The sequence below is a fragment of the Condylura cristata genome, unplaced genomic scaffold, assembly GCF_000260355.1.
Source record: "Condylura cristata isolate star-nosed mole 26May11 unplaced genomic scaffold, ConCri1.0 scaffold00002, whole genome shotgun sequence".
Classification (NCBI taxonomy): domain Eukaryota; kingdom Metazoa; phylum Chordata; class Mammalia; order Eulipotyphla; family Talpidae; genus Condylura; species Condylura cristata.
The window spans coordinates 33,094,450-33,111,013 of record NW_004567103.1 but is presented as its reverse complement, the minus strand read 5'-3'; the positions used below and the strand labels follow the sequence as shown (position 1 = coordinate 33,111,013).

At 33.9% G+C, this 16,564-nt stretch overlaps 1 protein-coding gene across 1 annotated transcript in view; it reads left to right on the top strand.

Moving 5' to 3' along the window:
- Nucleotides 1-10,373, top strand: part of PMS1 (PMS1 postmeiotic segregation increased 1 (S. cerevisiae)) — a 56,886-nt gene extending 46,513 nt beyond the window's left edge. The window contains exons 11-14 of the mRNA XM_012729218.1: nt 1,555-2,034; nt 4,689-4,819; nt 8,413-8,573; nt 10,031-10,373. Of these exons, the coding sequence (XP_012584672.1) occupies nt 1,555-2,034; nt 4,689-4,819; nt 8,413-8,573; nt 10,031-10,195 (937 nt within the window). The 3' untranslated portion in view covers nt 10,196-10,373. The remainder of the gene's footprint in view (nt 1-1,554; nt 2,035-4,688; nt 4,820-8,412; nt 8,574-10,030) is intronic.
- The last annotated feature ends 6,191 nt before the right edge of the window (nt 10,374-16,564 follow it).

Here is a 16,564-nt window from a genome sequence, read left to right as displayed (position 1 = left end):
GGTGCAGCGGGTTAAGCACAGCGCTTAAAGCTGCTGCTGCTTCAGTGCAAATTTGATCCCCAGCCAGGAGGTGATCCACATGCACATAAGACCTCTCCTGTCTCGCCCACTGCTCCCCTCAGCAGTGTACTTCATCAGTCGGCCTGTTCTGCTCCCCACTCTGTCTTTGGTGAATCCTCTCACTGCCCCTGCACCTCTGGCCTGTACCCCAGTTCTGTATGCATAAATAAATAAATTTTAAAAAAAAAAAACCCTACCTAGTGAATTTTTCATTTTAAATATTGTATTTCTTTAGTACCAGTATTTTTATTTCTACTTGTTTCTTTTTATAATTTCCAAATCTGTTGAGATTTCACCTTCTTTTCTCTCGTTATCATCATAATTTTCTTTAAGCTCTTAAGTCTTTATAAAGACTTAATATATTCTGGGTTTTGGCAAATTCTAACACTTGGGTCATCTTGATATTAATTTCTATTGACTGCTTTTTCTCTTGAGCATGACTCACATTTTCCAGTTTTACTGTTTCAGTGATGGCATTTGACTGTATATTTATTGATAATCTTATCTTCAAAAAAGTGTTGACTTTTGTTCAACCAGGTATTTAAGTTTCTGACAAATCACCTGAAGCTTGTATAGGTTTTGTTTTATACTTCATTAGGGAGAGACATTAAATTTTGCCCGTAGTCCTAGGGCATCTTCTTAGTTCCAGAATATAGTTTTGTTTTGTTTTGTTTTTACTTCTAAGAAAAAATTTTGCCTTCAATTTTAATTGAAAGTCAGAGTATTTACTAAGTCATCTAATTATGTGGAATTCAAATTCCAAACTCTCACTTCCTTTGAAATGGGCAGCCACGGAAATCTCTGTTTAGCTCATTTAACCTTCCAAAGGTTGTTTTCCTCCAGCCTCCCACTTATGGGGTTTTCTGGATTTTGTCCCTAAAGGAGCTCTATGTTCTGATGACTTAGACTAGAAAGAGTCTAGCTTTCAGATTGCATTCTTGCCATTTTCCTTTAATATTGGTGACTTCACTCTGGATAAAGATTGTACAAATATGAATCTCCCAGTTTCTGCCTCCTTTTGATTGCTCTGTAGTACTTTTAAAAATGAAAAAAAATAAGATGATTATTTTGTTAAGAGTTTATATGTATATAACTATATGAAGATGGGTTAGTACAGTACACACTCCATCATTATCAGATCTGTAATGGGCAACTTTTTTTTTTTTTAAGATTTATTTATTCATACAGAACTGGGATAAAGGCCAGAGATGCAGAGGGTGAGAGGATTCATCAGAGACAGAGTGGGGAGCAAAACAGGCAGATCAACCAAGTACACTGCTGAGGGGAGCAGGAGAAGTCTGCCTAGCCATGTGTATCTCCTCCTGGGCAGGCGGGGATCTAACTCATGCGGAAGTGGCTTAAGCTTCTTAGTGCTGTGCTTTAATCTGCTGCGCTACCAGGGAGGGCGGACAACTATTTTTTTTTTAACTTACGTTAGATGTTTAATATATTTCTTATTATGACCTCATTTTTCTTTTTTATTTCTATTCATAGATATGAAGAGAAGGCTACTAAAGATTTGGAGCGGTACAATAAGCAAATTAAGAAAGCCATTGAACAGGAGCCACAAATACCATTAAAAGATGGCAGAAAAAAGATTAAGCCTGCATGGAATTTGGCACAGAAGCACAAGTTGAAAACCTCATTATCTAATCAGTCAAAACTTGATGAACTCTTTCAATCTCAAATTGAAAAAAAAAAGAGCCAAAACATTAGAACAGTTCAGATCCCCTTTTCAATGGAAAACTTAAAAAACAAAATGCAGAAACATAAGAAATTTGACTTAGAAGAGAATGATGAATTTTGTTTGATCCATAATCTCAAATTTCCTGATGCTTGGCTAATTTCATCTAAAACAGAGGTAATGTTATTAAACCCATATAGAGTGGAAGAAGCCCTGCTATTTAAAAGACTTCTTGAGAATCATCAACTTCCTGCGGAGCCACTGGAACAACCAATTATATTAACAGAGAGGTATAGTTAAAGTAACCTTTTTTACTCCAAAAACATTTATTAATCCATATTAGATTAAAAATTGAGGTTGAAAGTTTAATGTTTCCTAGTAGGGAAAAAAGTATTTATTTAAAAAGCAGTATTTATTTTTTAGATTTGCTTCTTGAAAATTGGTTTCTAACGTTCAATGGAATTATGTTTTAGAATATGTATTTTACTTTTGCAGTTACTTTGTGACTTCCTTAAGAAATTTTGAAATTAGGTTGCCATAACTCTCCTGTATGGGAGATTCTATTTTTAACATTTCATCCATTTTAACATATTTATCCACTTAAAATGGAATTATATAGTGAGTACTGTTATCAACAAATGTCAAGCTTTTCTACATTTGCTCTCTACTTTTATATACATATGTATATGCATATTTTCTTTCCTTTGTTTAGTATTTAAAAAAATTTATATTCCTACATTATTTAATAGATTTATCTCAAAAATGGCTATTTTTCTAACATGTCCTTTTTTCAGACACATTTGTTGGCATTCTTCCCTATTTTCTTAAACTTTTGTTTATAGTTTGTAAATTTCTTATTTAATTTGCATTTAAACAAGGCCCAATCATTATATTTCTTGTCTCTTAAATCTCTCCTGTTATCACATTATTCTTTATTGAATTACTTCATTGACCATCTCATTGTTTTGATTAATGTCTTTGCCTCCTTGAGGTATTGTGTAACTTGCTTTTACCTCTCCTCAAGTGGAAATTAGCTCAGGAAGATTGCATAGATTTAGTTTCTACTTTCAGGTAAAAATGATTTGTGGTGGATGTGATGTGCTTCATAATTCATTAAATCAAAAGGCTCTTATCACTGTGTCAGTTGCTGACAAGCCTGTCCTATACCTGAGAGTTCTCCCGCACCCTTTTCATTTCATGGCTTCACTCACTGATGATTGTTGCCTGAATTATTTTTATTACCGATTGTAATGTGGGTTATTTCTTTTTGATATCCTGCATGGACAAATGCTTTTCTGTAAATAGGAATAACTATTAACATTTCCCTTTTTTATACATAATAATCTTTTTGTGCTAAAATGTTTTTAATAATATTTTTCTTTGTAATCTTCTGTTATTCAAAAACAAATATTTGAAACACTATTATTTTGTACCCATGTTAGCCTGAAAAGAATTTTTTCTTATTTGAATGTAGACAACAACAAAGCTTAATTGAAAATTGTTTTCGCCTTTTTCTGAAATGGGACATTCTCATCAATTAATAATGTAAATCTTTTTAAACTGAATCTTGGACAGGGTAGTTATAAGTTGGGTTCCATTTTCTCACCAGAGTTCTGACCCAGATTGCATTTTTTATTTCTGAGTAGAGTAATTTTGATATCTATAAAATATAAAATGAGTCATCAAGAATTATAATGATTGTTGATATTGAGCTCTTATTATTTGATAGAATCTTTGTGAAGCCCTTTCCTGTAATCATCTTATTTTCAAACCTTATGCAAGAAAGGTACTGTCATTATCCATATGTTTTATATGAAGAAACTGTACTGAAACACAGGATAGTTAAGTAACTTAACAATATCTATACAGGCAGAAAATAAGCAGTGGACTCAAAATTCCAATCTAGACAGTAACATATGTCATTAGTTGTTGTGCTGTATCATCATCATCCCCACTACCAACTCTGGCTCTCAGATTGATTATATGAATGTTGCTTTTACGAATGTACTCATGTAGGATGCATTACATATATATATATATCCAAAGCCATCCTCTCAATATCTGTTCTCATAGCCAACTGGATCTTCAACCTTTTAGATGTCATAAACAGACATTTATTCATTTTTTCAAGGGATACAGGGATAATGAAGAAATAGCAACTCATCATCCTTCCTAAGAATATAAACAATGCCTTGCATACCTAAGACAAATAGTCACTGAATGAATAGGAAGTGGTAACAACCCACCTGTGAATCCCAGAAACATCTTCTCTTAATGATAAGTTCTGAAGCACCTTAACCAATCCTAAAACCAACATGAAAGATTAATTTGTGCAATAAATAATTTTGACTGCCTCAAAATTTTGTTTATAGCCCTTATCATTCAGAACCATTTTGTATACTTACTACCTTTCACTAATATGCCATATGTACAGTTGACTGAAGGATGCTCTCCCAAATTTAAAAAACTATTAACTTATCTTAGGTTTCTGGGGGTGGGGAGGAGATACATGCTGATCTTTTTATTACTGATGAAACCTTGACTAGCAATTGAAAATTATGTACAGTGGACCACTTGAATAGCTTAAGAGTATTGTGTCTGCTTTAAAAGTGTAAAGGGGCATTACTTGTAAATAAAGTTTTCATTTTGTATTATATGGAGAGAGAGCAGAGTTTCTGATTGCACATTTAGTTTGTAAATTTGAGATGTCTGTCTGCTGTATTTATTCTTCCTTCTTTCTGTATGCTATATGCAGTAGACCTTCTACAAACTATAAACAGAAATATTAAAAATTAAGTTTCTCACAGAGCTACTTGTAACTTTGTGTTTTGGTTTCTAGTAATAACGCTTTAAAGGTCCCTTAGATTAACTTTTTTTCCATGAGTCCTTGATTTTATTTTACATATTTAATAAATTAAAAGGCCATCCTTTTTTTCTTCCCCAGTCTTTTAAATGGATCTCATTATTTAGAGATTTTATATAAAATGACATCAGGTGACCAGAGATGCAGTGGGTCAACTTACCTCTCTGATCCTCGTCTTACAGCAAATGGTTTCAAGATAAAATTGATTCCAGGTATGATTATGTATTGTAAGATTTTGTGACTTGGAGAAATAAGTCTTGATGCAAGAGTTTGAGTTACATAATTTACAGCTATGAAAAGTCAAGGAAGGTTACCTTTACCTGAAAAAAGCCAGTTTTTGGTATCTGTCTATTCCTTGCATTTTCATTTTCTTAAATAATCAAGTAGCTTAATAGTAACTTTTGCCATCATTCATTATAGAATTCAAACTATGAAACTAAATTATTAAGTAGTCCTTTATTTAATGAAACACAAATACTTTAAATACTGTAATGCCCTATCACAAATGCACATATTCTTTCCTTTTAAAAAGCATTTACTTGTTTTGCTGATTAGACTTCTAATAACAGTATTATATCTGGAGAATGAATGTTATGATTCCATTGCTTTGCTTTGATAACATTAACTACTTACATTTACTGGGTGGGGAGAAAAACAAAAAATCCTTTTGGCTAAGTCGACTTTGATTTTCCTGGCTAGCCCCTTTTTCTGTTCTCTCATAGTTTCCATACTTAACTCCCCTCTGCCTTAGCTTCCTAGATATATCTTGTTTAATTATTTCTCTTCATCTAAAACCAAGGTACACACAGGCACTAAGAAGAGTGATTCCACCTCCTTCCTCCTTGCCTACCTCTAAACTTACTATGACCAGTGTACAGAGCATTAAGTTTAACCAAAAGTGTTTTAAGATAGCTAAAACAATATTGCACTGACAAGTGAAAAGAAGTAAAAACAATGTACAGTACCATCAAGTTAGATAAATACAGACAATGCTTCATTATTTCAAGTTTTAACTTTTACCTGACTTTTACAGTTTCAAGGATACCTTCTGTAAACTTGTTACCTCCTACCTCAATCCCAATATTTATATTTGGAATAAAGTAAGTTCAAATTTCAAGTCTTTGATTTAAAAACAGGTGTTCCTGGAAAAATCATTTGTCCTCAGTGTTTCTTAATCAGTAACAAGCAGCAATTATTAATAATTATGTACATGACACGTTCTAAAGTATTAAATGTTTTAATTTATTTAATGCTATTATTAAGACCTAAGGAAAGTTTTTAGAACTGTGCCTTGTTTTACAGATGGCAAAAAAATCAAGACAGAGAGAAGAATTTTCCTAAGGGTAGATATTTGGTATTAGAACCAGGTCTTGAGCCCATACAGTATGTTCTCAAAACCTAGCTCTTAAGTAATTCTTGTATTGTTTCCCTATTAAAATTGATATATTTACTTAATAGCATAATTGTGAACATTTAACAAGGTACTTACATAAAGCAATTTGGATAATATTTGTCAATAATAAGTGTTCAGATACTCTCTTTTCTTTCCATCTCCCAGTCTCCCATTTGACCAGAACCAACTTGTATGAGTTCATTTAGTCCTATAAATCACCATCCCCTAGATCCTCAATTATATTTTTAATTTATTTGAAGTGTGAAGCAACTGTTGTATATGTTTGTGTATAAAGTGATATTTTTTTCTTGACCTGTTATTCTAATTAGCTATGTAACATTGGTGTCAGGTGCCATTTGTCCATGGAAAATATTACAGCAACTTTTTTTTTTTTAACTTTCGTAAACTATCCTGTCTGTTCCCAGAACATGTTTATTTTTGAGGTCCCCAGTGAGTTTCTGTTTGACAGATGCTTTCAACTCTTAGTTTATAGATCATGTTTTTAAATCCTGTTGAGTGCCAGGTACTTTTCATGGTACCAAAGGTATAAAATTGAAACTCATCTGCAAACTAACTTGATTTGATTGGGATTAACTTTACTTATATTATCATCAGAGCTATTTTTCTTGTCATTTTAACAGATCAAATTAAACTTTTCTGTTTTCTTTCATTAATTTTTATATCTTTTTTTTTAGGGATAGTTTTGTTATATTGGATTAATTAGGGGTCAACTGTTTGCTAGTTGTCACAAAGCATCTTTGGATAAAAATAAAGGCCTTTAAAGTAAAGGCCTTTAATAAATGCATCTGATTTAGAGGGAAAAGATTCAAATGTGACCCTAAGCACTTTGTTAATGGTATAGCTTTCTATTCTATATCATTAACAATTCTATGTATTAGGAAGTAAAAATTTATTATTCATTTCAAATATTTTCCCTTAAAATTAGGAAACATTTTACAGAACTTCATGGGAATTTCTTTAGGATTTATCATTATATAGTTTAAATGTGTATGTTAAATTTTCCATATCTGAGTTTTGCAAGCACAGACATTAAAGTATTGTTAAGTTTCCTCATCTGTTTCCAAATACTTTTTACCCATATCTATCACTAATTCTGTGAAACGTGTATAATTTTCTGGGACAAATGTAGTCTTATTAGATTTTTTTAATCTAATTGTACTATAAAAGATATAGAGCCAGCAATAATAAAACATCTCTTCTACAATATTTTTATAGATTTTCATATCTTTATATATGTAAGGTCTGAACTCTAGAATATTCTGCTACTTCTTAACCCTGTGTCAAGTCATCCCATTTTGCTCAAACTCTCATTTTGATTACCCTTCACTAAACTCCATATTTTATCCCTTAATGTTTGTGTCTTCTTAGCCTCTAATAGTTTTCTGGTAAAAATATTGGTATACCTGTTATGCATCATTATAGCTGCCTTCCAGTCAAGCAGCTGGTCATTATCTAGGAAAAGGTCAGGGACAGAAAGTATTGCCATCTCACAGTCTAGCTCCTTTTTTTACTCATCCATTAAAGGTACCAATTTGCAAGACTTCGATTGTCTTTCTTTACTTCGAAGTGATACAGTGTGAACTTTAATATAAGAACACCATTAACAGACATAGCTAAAGAACACATAGCTAAAAAGTCTCTGCTACTTTCCAAAGCTATAAAACAATTTTAAAACCAAATGTGATCCTTTAGAATATATGCTGTTAGGGTATGCCAAGCATGTAACTAGTTTTTAGTTTTATTTCAGTTGTTAAATTATTAAAAGTAGTTTAAATAGCTTGACTATTTTAAACATTGTCCTACTAAAGTATTTTGAACTAGCATTATTTCCTCAAATTGAATCTATTAATAAATACTTGCTATGGTAGCAGTCACTTTATATTAAAATAAACTGTCAAATCAGTACTTTGTACACCTTAAACTTGCATTGTTATATTTCAATTTTGTCTAAATAGAGCTGGAAACCTTATGATTATTTTTGAATTTTTAAGTCAAAATATGTCCTTTAAATTAGATGTTAAGTCAGTAGGGCAATTTGAACAGCAACAGTTGTTAAAACACTTAAACCAGTTTTATTTTAATAAATATCATGGGACTCAATTTTCTCTCCAAAGTAAGAAATGTTCTAAACAAATGTGGAAAACAGAACAGCAATAACTAAGGTTAAATTAAATGATATAAAGTACATGTGGTATCTATGAGCACTTATGATTTAATGTGAAATCCTACAGGAAATTATTATTTGTTCTCTGACCAAAGAACAAAACTTTGTTTCCACTATATTAAATTCTAATGAGAGGTCTCTAAATGTTTTAACAGTGATCTTGTTCTTAATAGATATTTTCTGGAATACAATTTAAGCTGTGTCTGTGATTTTCTTTTTTCTTTCAGGAGTTTCCATTGCTGAAAACTACTTGGAAATAGAAGGACTGGCTAATTGCCTCCCATTCTATGGAGTGATGGATTTAAAGGAAATTCTTAATGCTATATTAAGCAAAAATGCAAAGGAAGTTTATGAATGTAGACCTCGCAAAGTGATAAGTTATTTAGAGGTATACATTATTAGTTTAAATTGTTTAATTAGGTTTTAAGATACTTATTTCTTAATAAAATAGAAAATGGTTTTAAGATGGTAGTTTTAGCAAGGTTTATTTGTTTGCAAGAAGGAAATGCTATTAAGAAACTCCATTAAAAGTTTTACATCATAGGTTGTGATAATCTGTCATAAATCCTTACTTTAACATTATTTGTTAAATTAAATATTGGGGAAGAGCTCTATGAATTAGAAGTTATATAGTGATCTCTTTTAGAAGGGATTCAAATTCATTGAACCTTTATACCAACTACTTGGCAAAAAAAACCCAAAAACTGTAGTATATTTTAAAACCTGGTAAGAGTAGAGAAAATATGAAAGACTATTGAATAAAGGGAAATTTTGGTTTTCTAGTAATACCTACTACAATAAAAAATGTAACTAGGGTAAAAAATAAATTCAAAGGTAATGAATGGAGGAAAATATCAATTTTTAAATGTCTAAGTAAAGGGAAGTGTTGGGAAAATAGTAGGGATATCTCTAGGTTTAGAGTTCTAGCCATCCCTCAAGTTGACTGGCATTATTTCAAAAAGAATGGGAGAAGAAGGATAGTAGGAATAATATTAGAATTTTAAAATCTTTGAACTACATGTAAAAAAATAAAATAAACAAGCTTTGCTACTATTTTACCCACAAATTCTCAGTATTTCCTTTCTCAGACCAAACTTCGGAGATTGTCCCGGCGTCTGCATCCCTCGTAACCAAATAGTAAAGCCATAAGCAAACCTTGACCCCAGCTCTAGCTCATGTTAGATGTCTTTCTACTGCTGTCACCCTTCTCAGAAACCTACCTGAACAGCAGCAATTGCCCGCAGTCCTCTCTTTTTGACCTGTCTCAAACAGTTCTTCACACAGCAACTGGACTGATTATTTTCAAATGTGAAATAAATGCCTGGTTCTTTCTTTAAAATCCTTTGGTTACTTACCTATGCATTCAGATTGATACCCAAATTGCTTACCCTGTATAACCCCCTTTCTTGTTCCTGTCTTCCCTTTAGTAGCTCATGCATACACAGTTTGAATCTGTTCCCTCTGCCTGAAATGATTTTCATTCCCCATGATCTTTGCATCATAGCTTATTATTTAAATTAGAATTTAACTGTCACTTCAAGGTGGTAACAGTCACTCTCTGTCATGTTCCTTAGTTTAATTTTGTGCATTTTTTACTCCCTGAAATTTTATCTTTTTACTTTTCTGTTTTTCTGTACTACAAGATACATTTACAAGAGTGAGGACCAGGTTTGTTTGTAGTCCTAGAGCCACAACGACTACCACATGGTTGGTACTTACTAAATGTTTGATAAGTCAGTGAGTAATAAAATAATGCAGTTAATATTCTGTATTCCTTCTTGCCAGGAATAACATGTTTTCTACTTCAGGGAATAACAATAAAATGAATGGCTTTCTCTTCCACAGGGAGAAGCAGTGCGTCTATCTAGACAATTACCCATGTATTTATCAAAAGAGGATATCCAAGAGATTGTCTACAGAATGAAATGCCAATTTGGAAATGAAATTAAAGGATGTGTTCATGGCCGCCCGTTTTTCCATCATTTAACCCATATTCCAGAAGCTTCATGAGTAAATGTTTAAGACAACTAGTATTGAAATTAAATTGTCATAAAATAATATGGGTCAGTTTTTAAATCATCTTTGTAATATCATGTGTTAAATGCTTATTTTGTAAGAATCACTGACTTGTTTGTATATTGAAAAAAATTACCAAAACTAGAACGCTTAAATAAATATAGATAATTCATTTTATATTCAAGAAACAATTCAAAACATAATTATTGGTTGAAAACTCCAAAATAGAAGATACCTAATGTTATTGGATGGTTGACTTACTAGGTGCTGTGGACTGAATTGTATGACACCCAATTTCATAAGTTGGAGCCCTAACCTTCAATGCAGTGGTACTTGGAGACGGGTTCTTTAGCCAGATAATTGTGTTTAGATGAAGTCACAGGAGTGCAGCTATTGTTATAAGATTAGTGCCCTTATCAGAAGAGGCACAGGAGAATTTTCTTTCTGTTTCTCCTTGTCCCTCACCACTCTCATGTGAGGACATAGAAGGTGACCTTCTAAAATCCAGGAAGAGCACTCACCTCAGAAATCAAAGACGCTGACATCTTCATCTTGAACTTCTAGCTTCCAAAACAGAAAATAAATGTCTGTTGTTTAGGTTATGCCACCAAGGAGTGCCTGTCCAACTTATTTAAAGTAGGATGGACCAATAATTGGAAAAAAGAGAACATGAGTTTCAGTTGTTGGACCAGCTTTGAGCTATAACATTTTTTTTTAAGAGTTATTTACTTGTGCATACAGAACTGTGGCACAGGCCAGAAGTGCGGGGGCTGTGAGAGGCTTTACCTGAGACAGAGTGAGGAGCAGAACAGGCAGATCGAGCAAGTACACTGCTGAGCAGAGCAGTGGTAGGGCCAGGAGAGGTCTGCCTGGCAGCGTTGGTCACCTCTGGGACAGGCGGGGATCGAACTCATGAGGAAGTGGCTTTCAATTCTTACTGCTGCGCTTCAACCCGCTGCGCCACCAGGGAGGACCCGAGCTACATTTTTTAACAGTCTGGGATGGCGGTGGGAGGGATGAGAGCTTTGTGGTCCCTAGGTGCTGGAAGCTACAAAAGCCCCGGTCCTGAGAACATCCCTAACCATGTCTTCATCCCATAATACCTTGCAGCAGCCGTAGTAACACCACTGGGCAAAATGACGGTAGTGGGTGGTAGCGACTGTGAAACCCTGGCTCCCAGGATAGACGTAGCAAGCTTCTGCAGGTTGGGGGTTGGGCACTAGGTATTAAGGGCAAAGCCAGGAAATGAGAGGGAAAGAAAAGTGCCAACCCTAATTGCCCATTGTTTGCCTTACTAGGGTTGGGCTTAATGGGAGTTTTTGGGCCTCAGCATTTGTTTCCCCTGAAATGCTGTTGAGACCAAAGGCTTTGTTTAGGATCCTTGCCTTGACAGTAGCAGAAATGAGGCTGCAGGTCCTATTTGTGCAGAAATGAGGCTGCAGGTCCTATTTGGAGAGACTTTTTGCCCAATGATGCCTACAAGATTTCAGATACTTAACTCACAAAAGTGGTAGGCTTGAATTCAAATGGACAGATTGTTCTAATTTTCATTAACTATTTGATTCCTTTTTCTTTCCTTTATTTATTTTTAAAGATTTATTTATTTATGCATACAGAACTAGGGTACAAACCAGAGGTGCAGGGGCAGTGAAAGGATTCACTAGAGACAGAATGGGGAGCAGAACAGGCAGATCGATGAAGGACACTGCTGAGGGAAGCAGCCAGCAAGATCGGAGAGGTCTGCTATGCCACGTGGGTCACCTCCGTGCTGGAGATCGAAATTGCTGAAGTGGCTGTGGCTGCGGATAGCTTGGCAGTGCTGCACTTTAACCCCTAGCGCCACCAGGGAGGGCCCTCGATTCCTTTTTCTATCCACAGTTTGTGGCTCGTTTTGTAGGAATTACAATCTATCCTACCACAACCTACATTTCGTAACAAAAAAATGTAAATGTGATGATTTTTTTGTCTCCCAAATGTTGCTCCACCAACTTAAAAACCAAAGTTGCTATGAAATTAAAATAGTAATGAATTTAAAGTATTTAAATGAACTACACTTGATCTTGGAAGTGGAAATGTCTAGATTATTTCTGGTAAACCAGTGTTCATGGACTCACAGCTGCTAAAAAGGATGTTGAAGGTGAGCTAATTTAACCAGTTTTACAGATAAGAAAATAGAATCGAGAGTAGTTAAATGATGTGCCTGAGTGCCCACATTTTGATCCTAGTGCTCATCTAGTTTTGTTTCAGATGTTGATATGAACATTAACAAAGTACCAAAGGAAAAATCATAACTTTCACTGCAAAAACCAAATGAAAAGTGAGATTATCAGTCATTTACCTTCATAAGCATAATCAAGATCTGTCTGTTTTCCTAGATCTTCTAGTTGATATCACTTAAATGTTAACTTTTAATCTTCAATACCATCTTTGTTTCCAGTGATAGTAGCAATACAGCATTTGACACTACTGGTATCGTGAGATTGGTTTTATATGTGAATATTTTGTATCACCTTTCCATCTTTTTGAAATCACAATAATTTTGATTGTCAACATTGCATAATTTATGGATTATAGCTTCACACCTCAATAAATATGCCATACCACTTCCACCACAAAGGGCTGGTTACCATTATCAAAATGACCACCTTTATCTGTCTTTCACCCTCCCACCACCCTGCTCCCACATTCCCTTCCATTCTTTTGTCAGCAACTAATGGTTTGGTGGTGTTTGTACATTTGCTATTCTACATATAAGTGAAATCACAGTATGTCTTTATTAAACTTAATTTGTTAAGCATTATACCCTTCAATTCCCATATTGTCAAAGTAACAAGATTTCAATTTTTTTTTTTTTTTTGTAGATGAGTGGTATTCCATTGTGTATACATACCACATCTTGCTAACCAACTCATTGTTCTTTAGATATAAAGGATGTCTCCATAACTTAACTATTGTAAATAGTGCTGCAATGAACATGGCGAGGGTGGGGGGGTTCCTATATCTCTTCAAATTAGTGTTTTTTCATTCTTCATGTAGATCCTTGGTAGTGAAGTGCTAAATTGTGCTAAATTGTATGGTAGAACTTTTTAAAGTATTTTGAGACACTGCTATACTTTTTAATGGGGGCTGTACCAGTCTCTATTCTCACCAACTGTATACAGGGTTCCTTTTTCTCTATATCATAACTAATGCTTCTTGTTGCTGGTCTATCATATTTATCATTCTTATGTTGCCTTCCCAATGGAGTTGGATAATTCTTCAATTAATTCTTCATTTCCCTCCCCTCTTCCCCCCCCCCCACTTTGAATTTCTCTTTCTTTTCTATCTGGGTCCCGTGTGCATTGTTATCTTCAGGGTCACTAATTCAGTCCTACCTTTTGATCTGGTCTGCTTCCACAGATTTTCTTCAGAATTTTTGCATCACTTGTTTTCTTTTTATGTCCTGCAACTCCTTTTATTTTTTTTTTAATTTAAATCTTCATTTTCTGTTTCTATTCATTATTTTTCTCATGACATTTGTTTTTCTCTGAATTTTGTTGTATATCTGACAAGTTTTTTAGAGTTCTGTTGTATCACTTTGATTTCGTTATCAAGACAGTGTTGAATTCTCTATTGGCTGGAACCTAGAGAACTGTCCTCTCCTATTCCTTGAAGCCTCAATTCTCTATTTTTGTGTCAGCACGTTTTGCTGCTTTAGATCTTAGACATTTAAACTGCTTCTTTCTATCTGGTGTCACTGGTTTTTATAAGATTTAGGATTCTGCATGCAGTATTCTGATGATGAATGTAGATGATTCTTTGGGAAGCAAAGAAAGGAAACTCTGATTCCATTTTCTTTTTATATTGTGATTGACCACATTTAAAAGCCCTTTTTTTCCCATAGAATATTTTAAATTGGGGGAAAAGGTAGATTTCTTCCACCCTGATCAAACTACTCTTAAAACCACCATAACAGACCCTCCCATTGCCACTATAATTATATATTCATTGCTTTGCCTATTCACTGACATTTATCGAGTGTCACACTCAATACTGAACATAGATTACAGAGAGAAGACATCTTTGCCCTCTAGAGAAGATAAACTATTACAGTGTGTGAGTGTTCTGAGGAAATGTATGTGCTATGAAAACGTAGAGGGCCAATCCTCTCCCAACTTTGAGAAACCATGGAAGAAATTAGTAAATCAGATCTTATGGACAAGTAACTATTTGGGAGATGAAATATTTCATGAAGGGTCTTTTAGACCAGGAACAGCATGTGCTAGAGTATTGCTCAGTGCAACAAATCCTGCATCATGAGAATTTGTGGTCTAATAAGTTGAGATTGATTAATAGTCTTAATATCTTGGTCACAAAACATTTTGTAGGCCTTTAGGGTTTTGAGAAATTTTATCCTGAAGACTGGGATGCCATTTAGTTTTTTAAACTGGGAAATACACAATATCAAAACAATTTAGCCAATGTAAAAGTAAAAGTTAGGCTACTTGAGAATTCAGACATGAGTGATACAAAGAGATAAAGCATCTGTGATTATAAGTAGAAGAAGTCTAGGTGACAATTATTGTGGCCTGCATAGTCTTGCAGAAGATTTCAGTTTAGATTCTCTGGGGTGATGCCATAATAGAATTAAAGTAGAAAAGAAGTCTCATTTTGTTTATAGTTCTCACAGATGACTAGAAGAATGGAGGGTCATTTGCTTTTCCTTTCTACACTAAGTATTCAATATAATTTCTAATCTTACTGATTTCCTTGCAGACTGGGAAAACCATTTATCTTTTTAAATTATGTCAGGTGTTTAATTTTTAAGTTAGGCTTGTATCTAGTGCCATTTGGAGACCAAATTAAAGTTTTTAGTTCCCTAAATAGTTTTACTTATAAGTGATTTAAATATCCAAGTGCAATTTTCTTATTTTTAACATCCTTGTTTACTTTTTCACAGAATAGTATTTCTCCCTCAGGGAGTTAAGTTATGAAGACATCTTTTGTGTCTAAAGAACAATGAGTGGGTAAGAAAGGTGTGGTATAGTTTTCCCACAAATGCAGTTATTTAGGTAACATTATGTCTAGCTGCTTAACAAGGCAAGGTAATATATAGCAAATTTCTAAATTTTTTAATGATGCACTTACTTGAGTTTTAAGAACTTTCTCATACGGATTTTACTTATGTTTTATAATTTAGTTCATAGAAAGAAATGATGAGTTAAGAAGAAACAGGCTAGAAATTATGAGTGGGTTGAACATACTTTTGGAAGAAATGGCATGTTTTCAAATGTTAATTTCCTATTTCTTTTAAAAAGGCACTTCTGTTTTTATATTTGTTTTAATTTTATCTAAACACGCTAATAAAACTTTATTTAGTTGATTGGCAAGAACGTGATGTTAATTTTCCCAAAAGTATATTTTAAGTAGTAATTTGCTAATGATGGTGAAAGTTTTTCCCATTTGTCTTTACATGGAAATAGCTAATTATACAAGAATTACTTATCTGCTTTGATAAATACCATATTTTCTCTTACTCATTTTATAGCACTTTGTGCTAATAATTAATCCCACTTCCTGGACACCCTTTAGCTAACATATTCAGTGTATTTAGTATTAGTCATGATGCATCATAACTTTTCTTTTTATGTAGTTTTACCTCTGTCGCCGACCATCATGCCTATCCTAGAAGGTCATCTGTAATTTTGAATGATGACATTTTAACACTCACCCTTTACTTCTATATCAGCAGGAGTGACGAACTAATTCTGATCTTAACTCCCATATATGTACACATGGGAAATGAAGGAAAATTTGAAGAGAATCTGGAGTCATATTGTGAGCTATTATTAAGTTCCTTGTACTTACTGTTGCCCCTTTACTTTCTCCCATACTTAATATGAGCCTAAATATTCCAGATAACCTCATTTGTTCTCTTTCCCAACCACTACTTATTCCTGCCCTTCCCTTAATTTAGTGGATCTTGACTAAATTCTAAAGGAAAAGGAATTAGACTGAAAGTGTCAGAGACTCTTTGTCCCTGATCACGGATTATTGGGGGGCAGAACAGGCAGGGTCTCAAGGTGGGAACAGCGTTGGTGAGCGGGGATTCCTAAATAAAGGGGGAAAAAAGGGGGAATGAGCGCAAGGAAGACACAGGAATGGGAGTTAGGTGCAAGTCTTCCTGCTCTGCCTTCAGCAGAGGTTTATTTTATACATTTTAAGCAGGCAGAGAGATGACATTAGCATGTGAAATGGGCTGAGATCACAATCACCTTTTTTTTTTTTTTAGGAATAGTCTTGGGTCGTTTTGACCTTTAGTAGAGATTATAACATTTTTAAAATCAATCTGTCAAGGTTAAAACAGGCACATAGATTCACAAA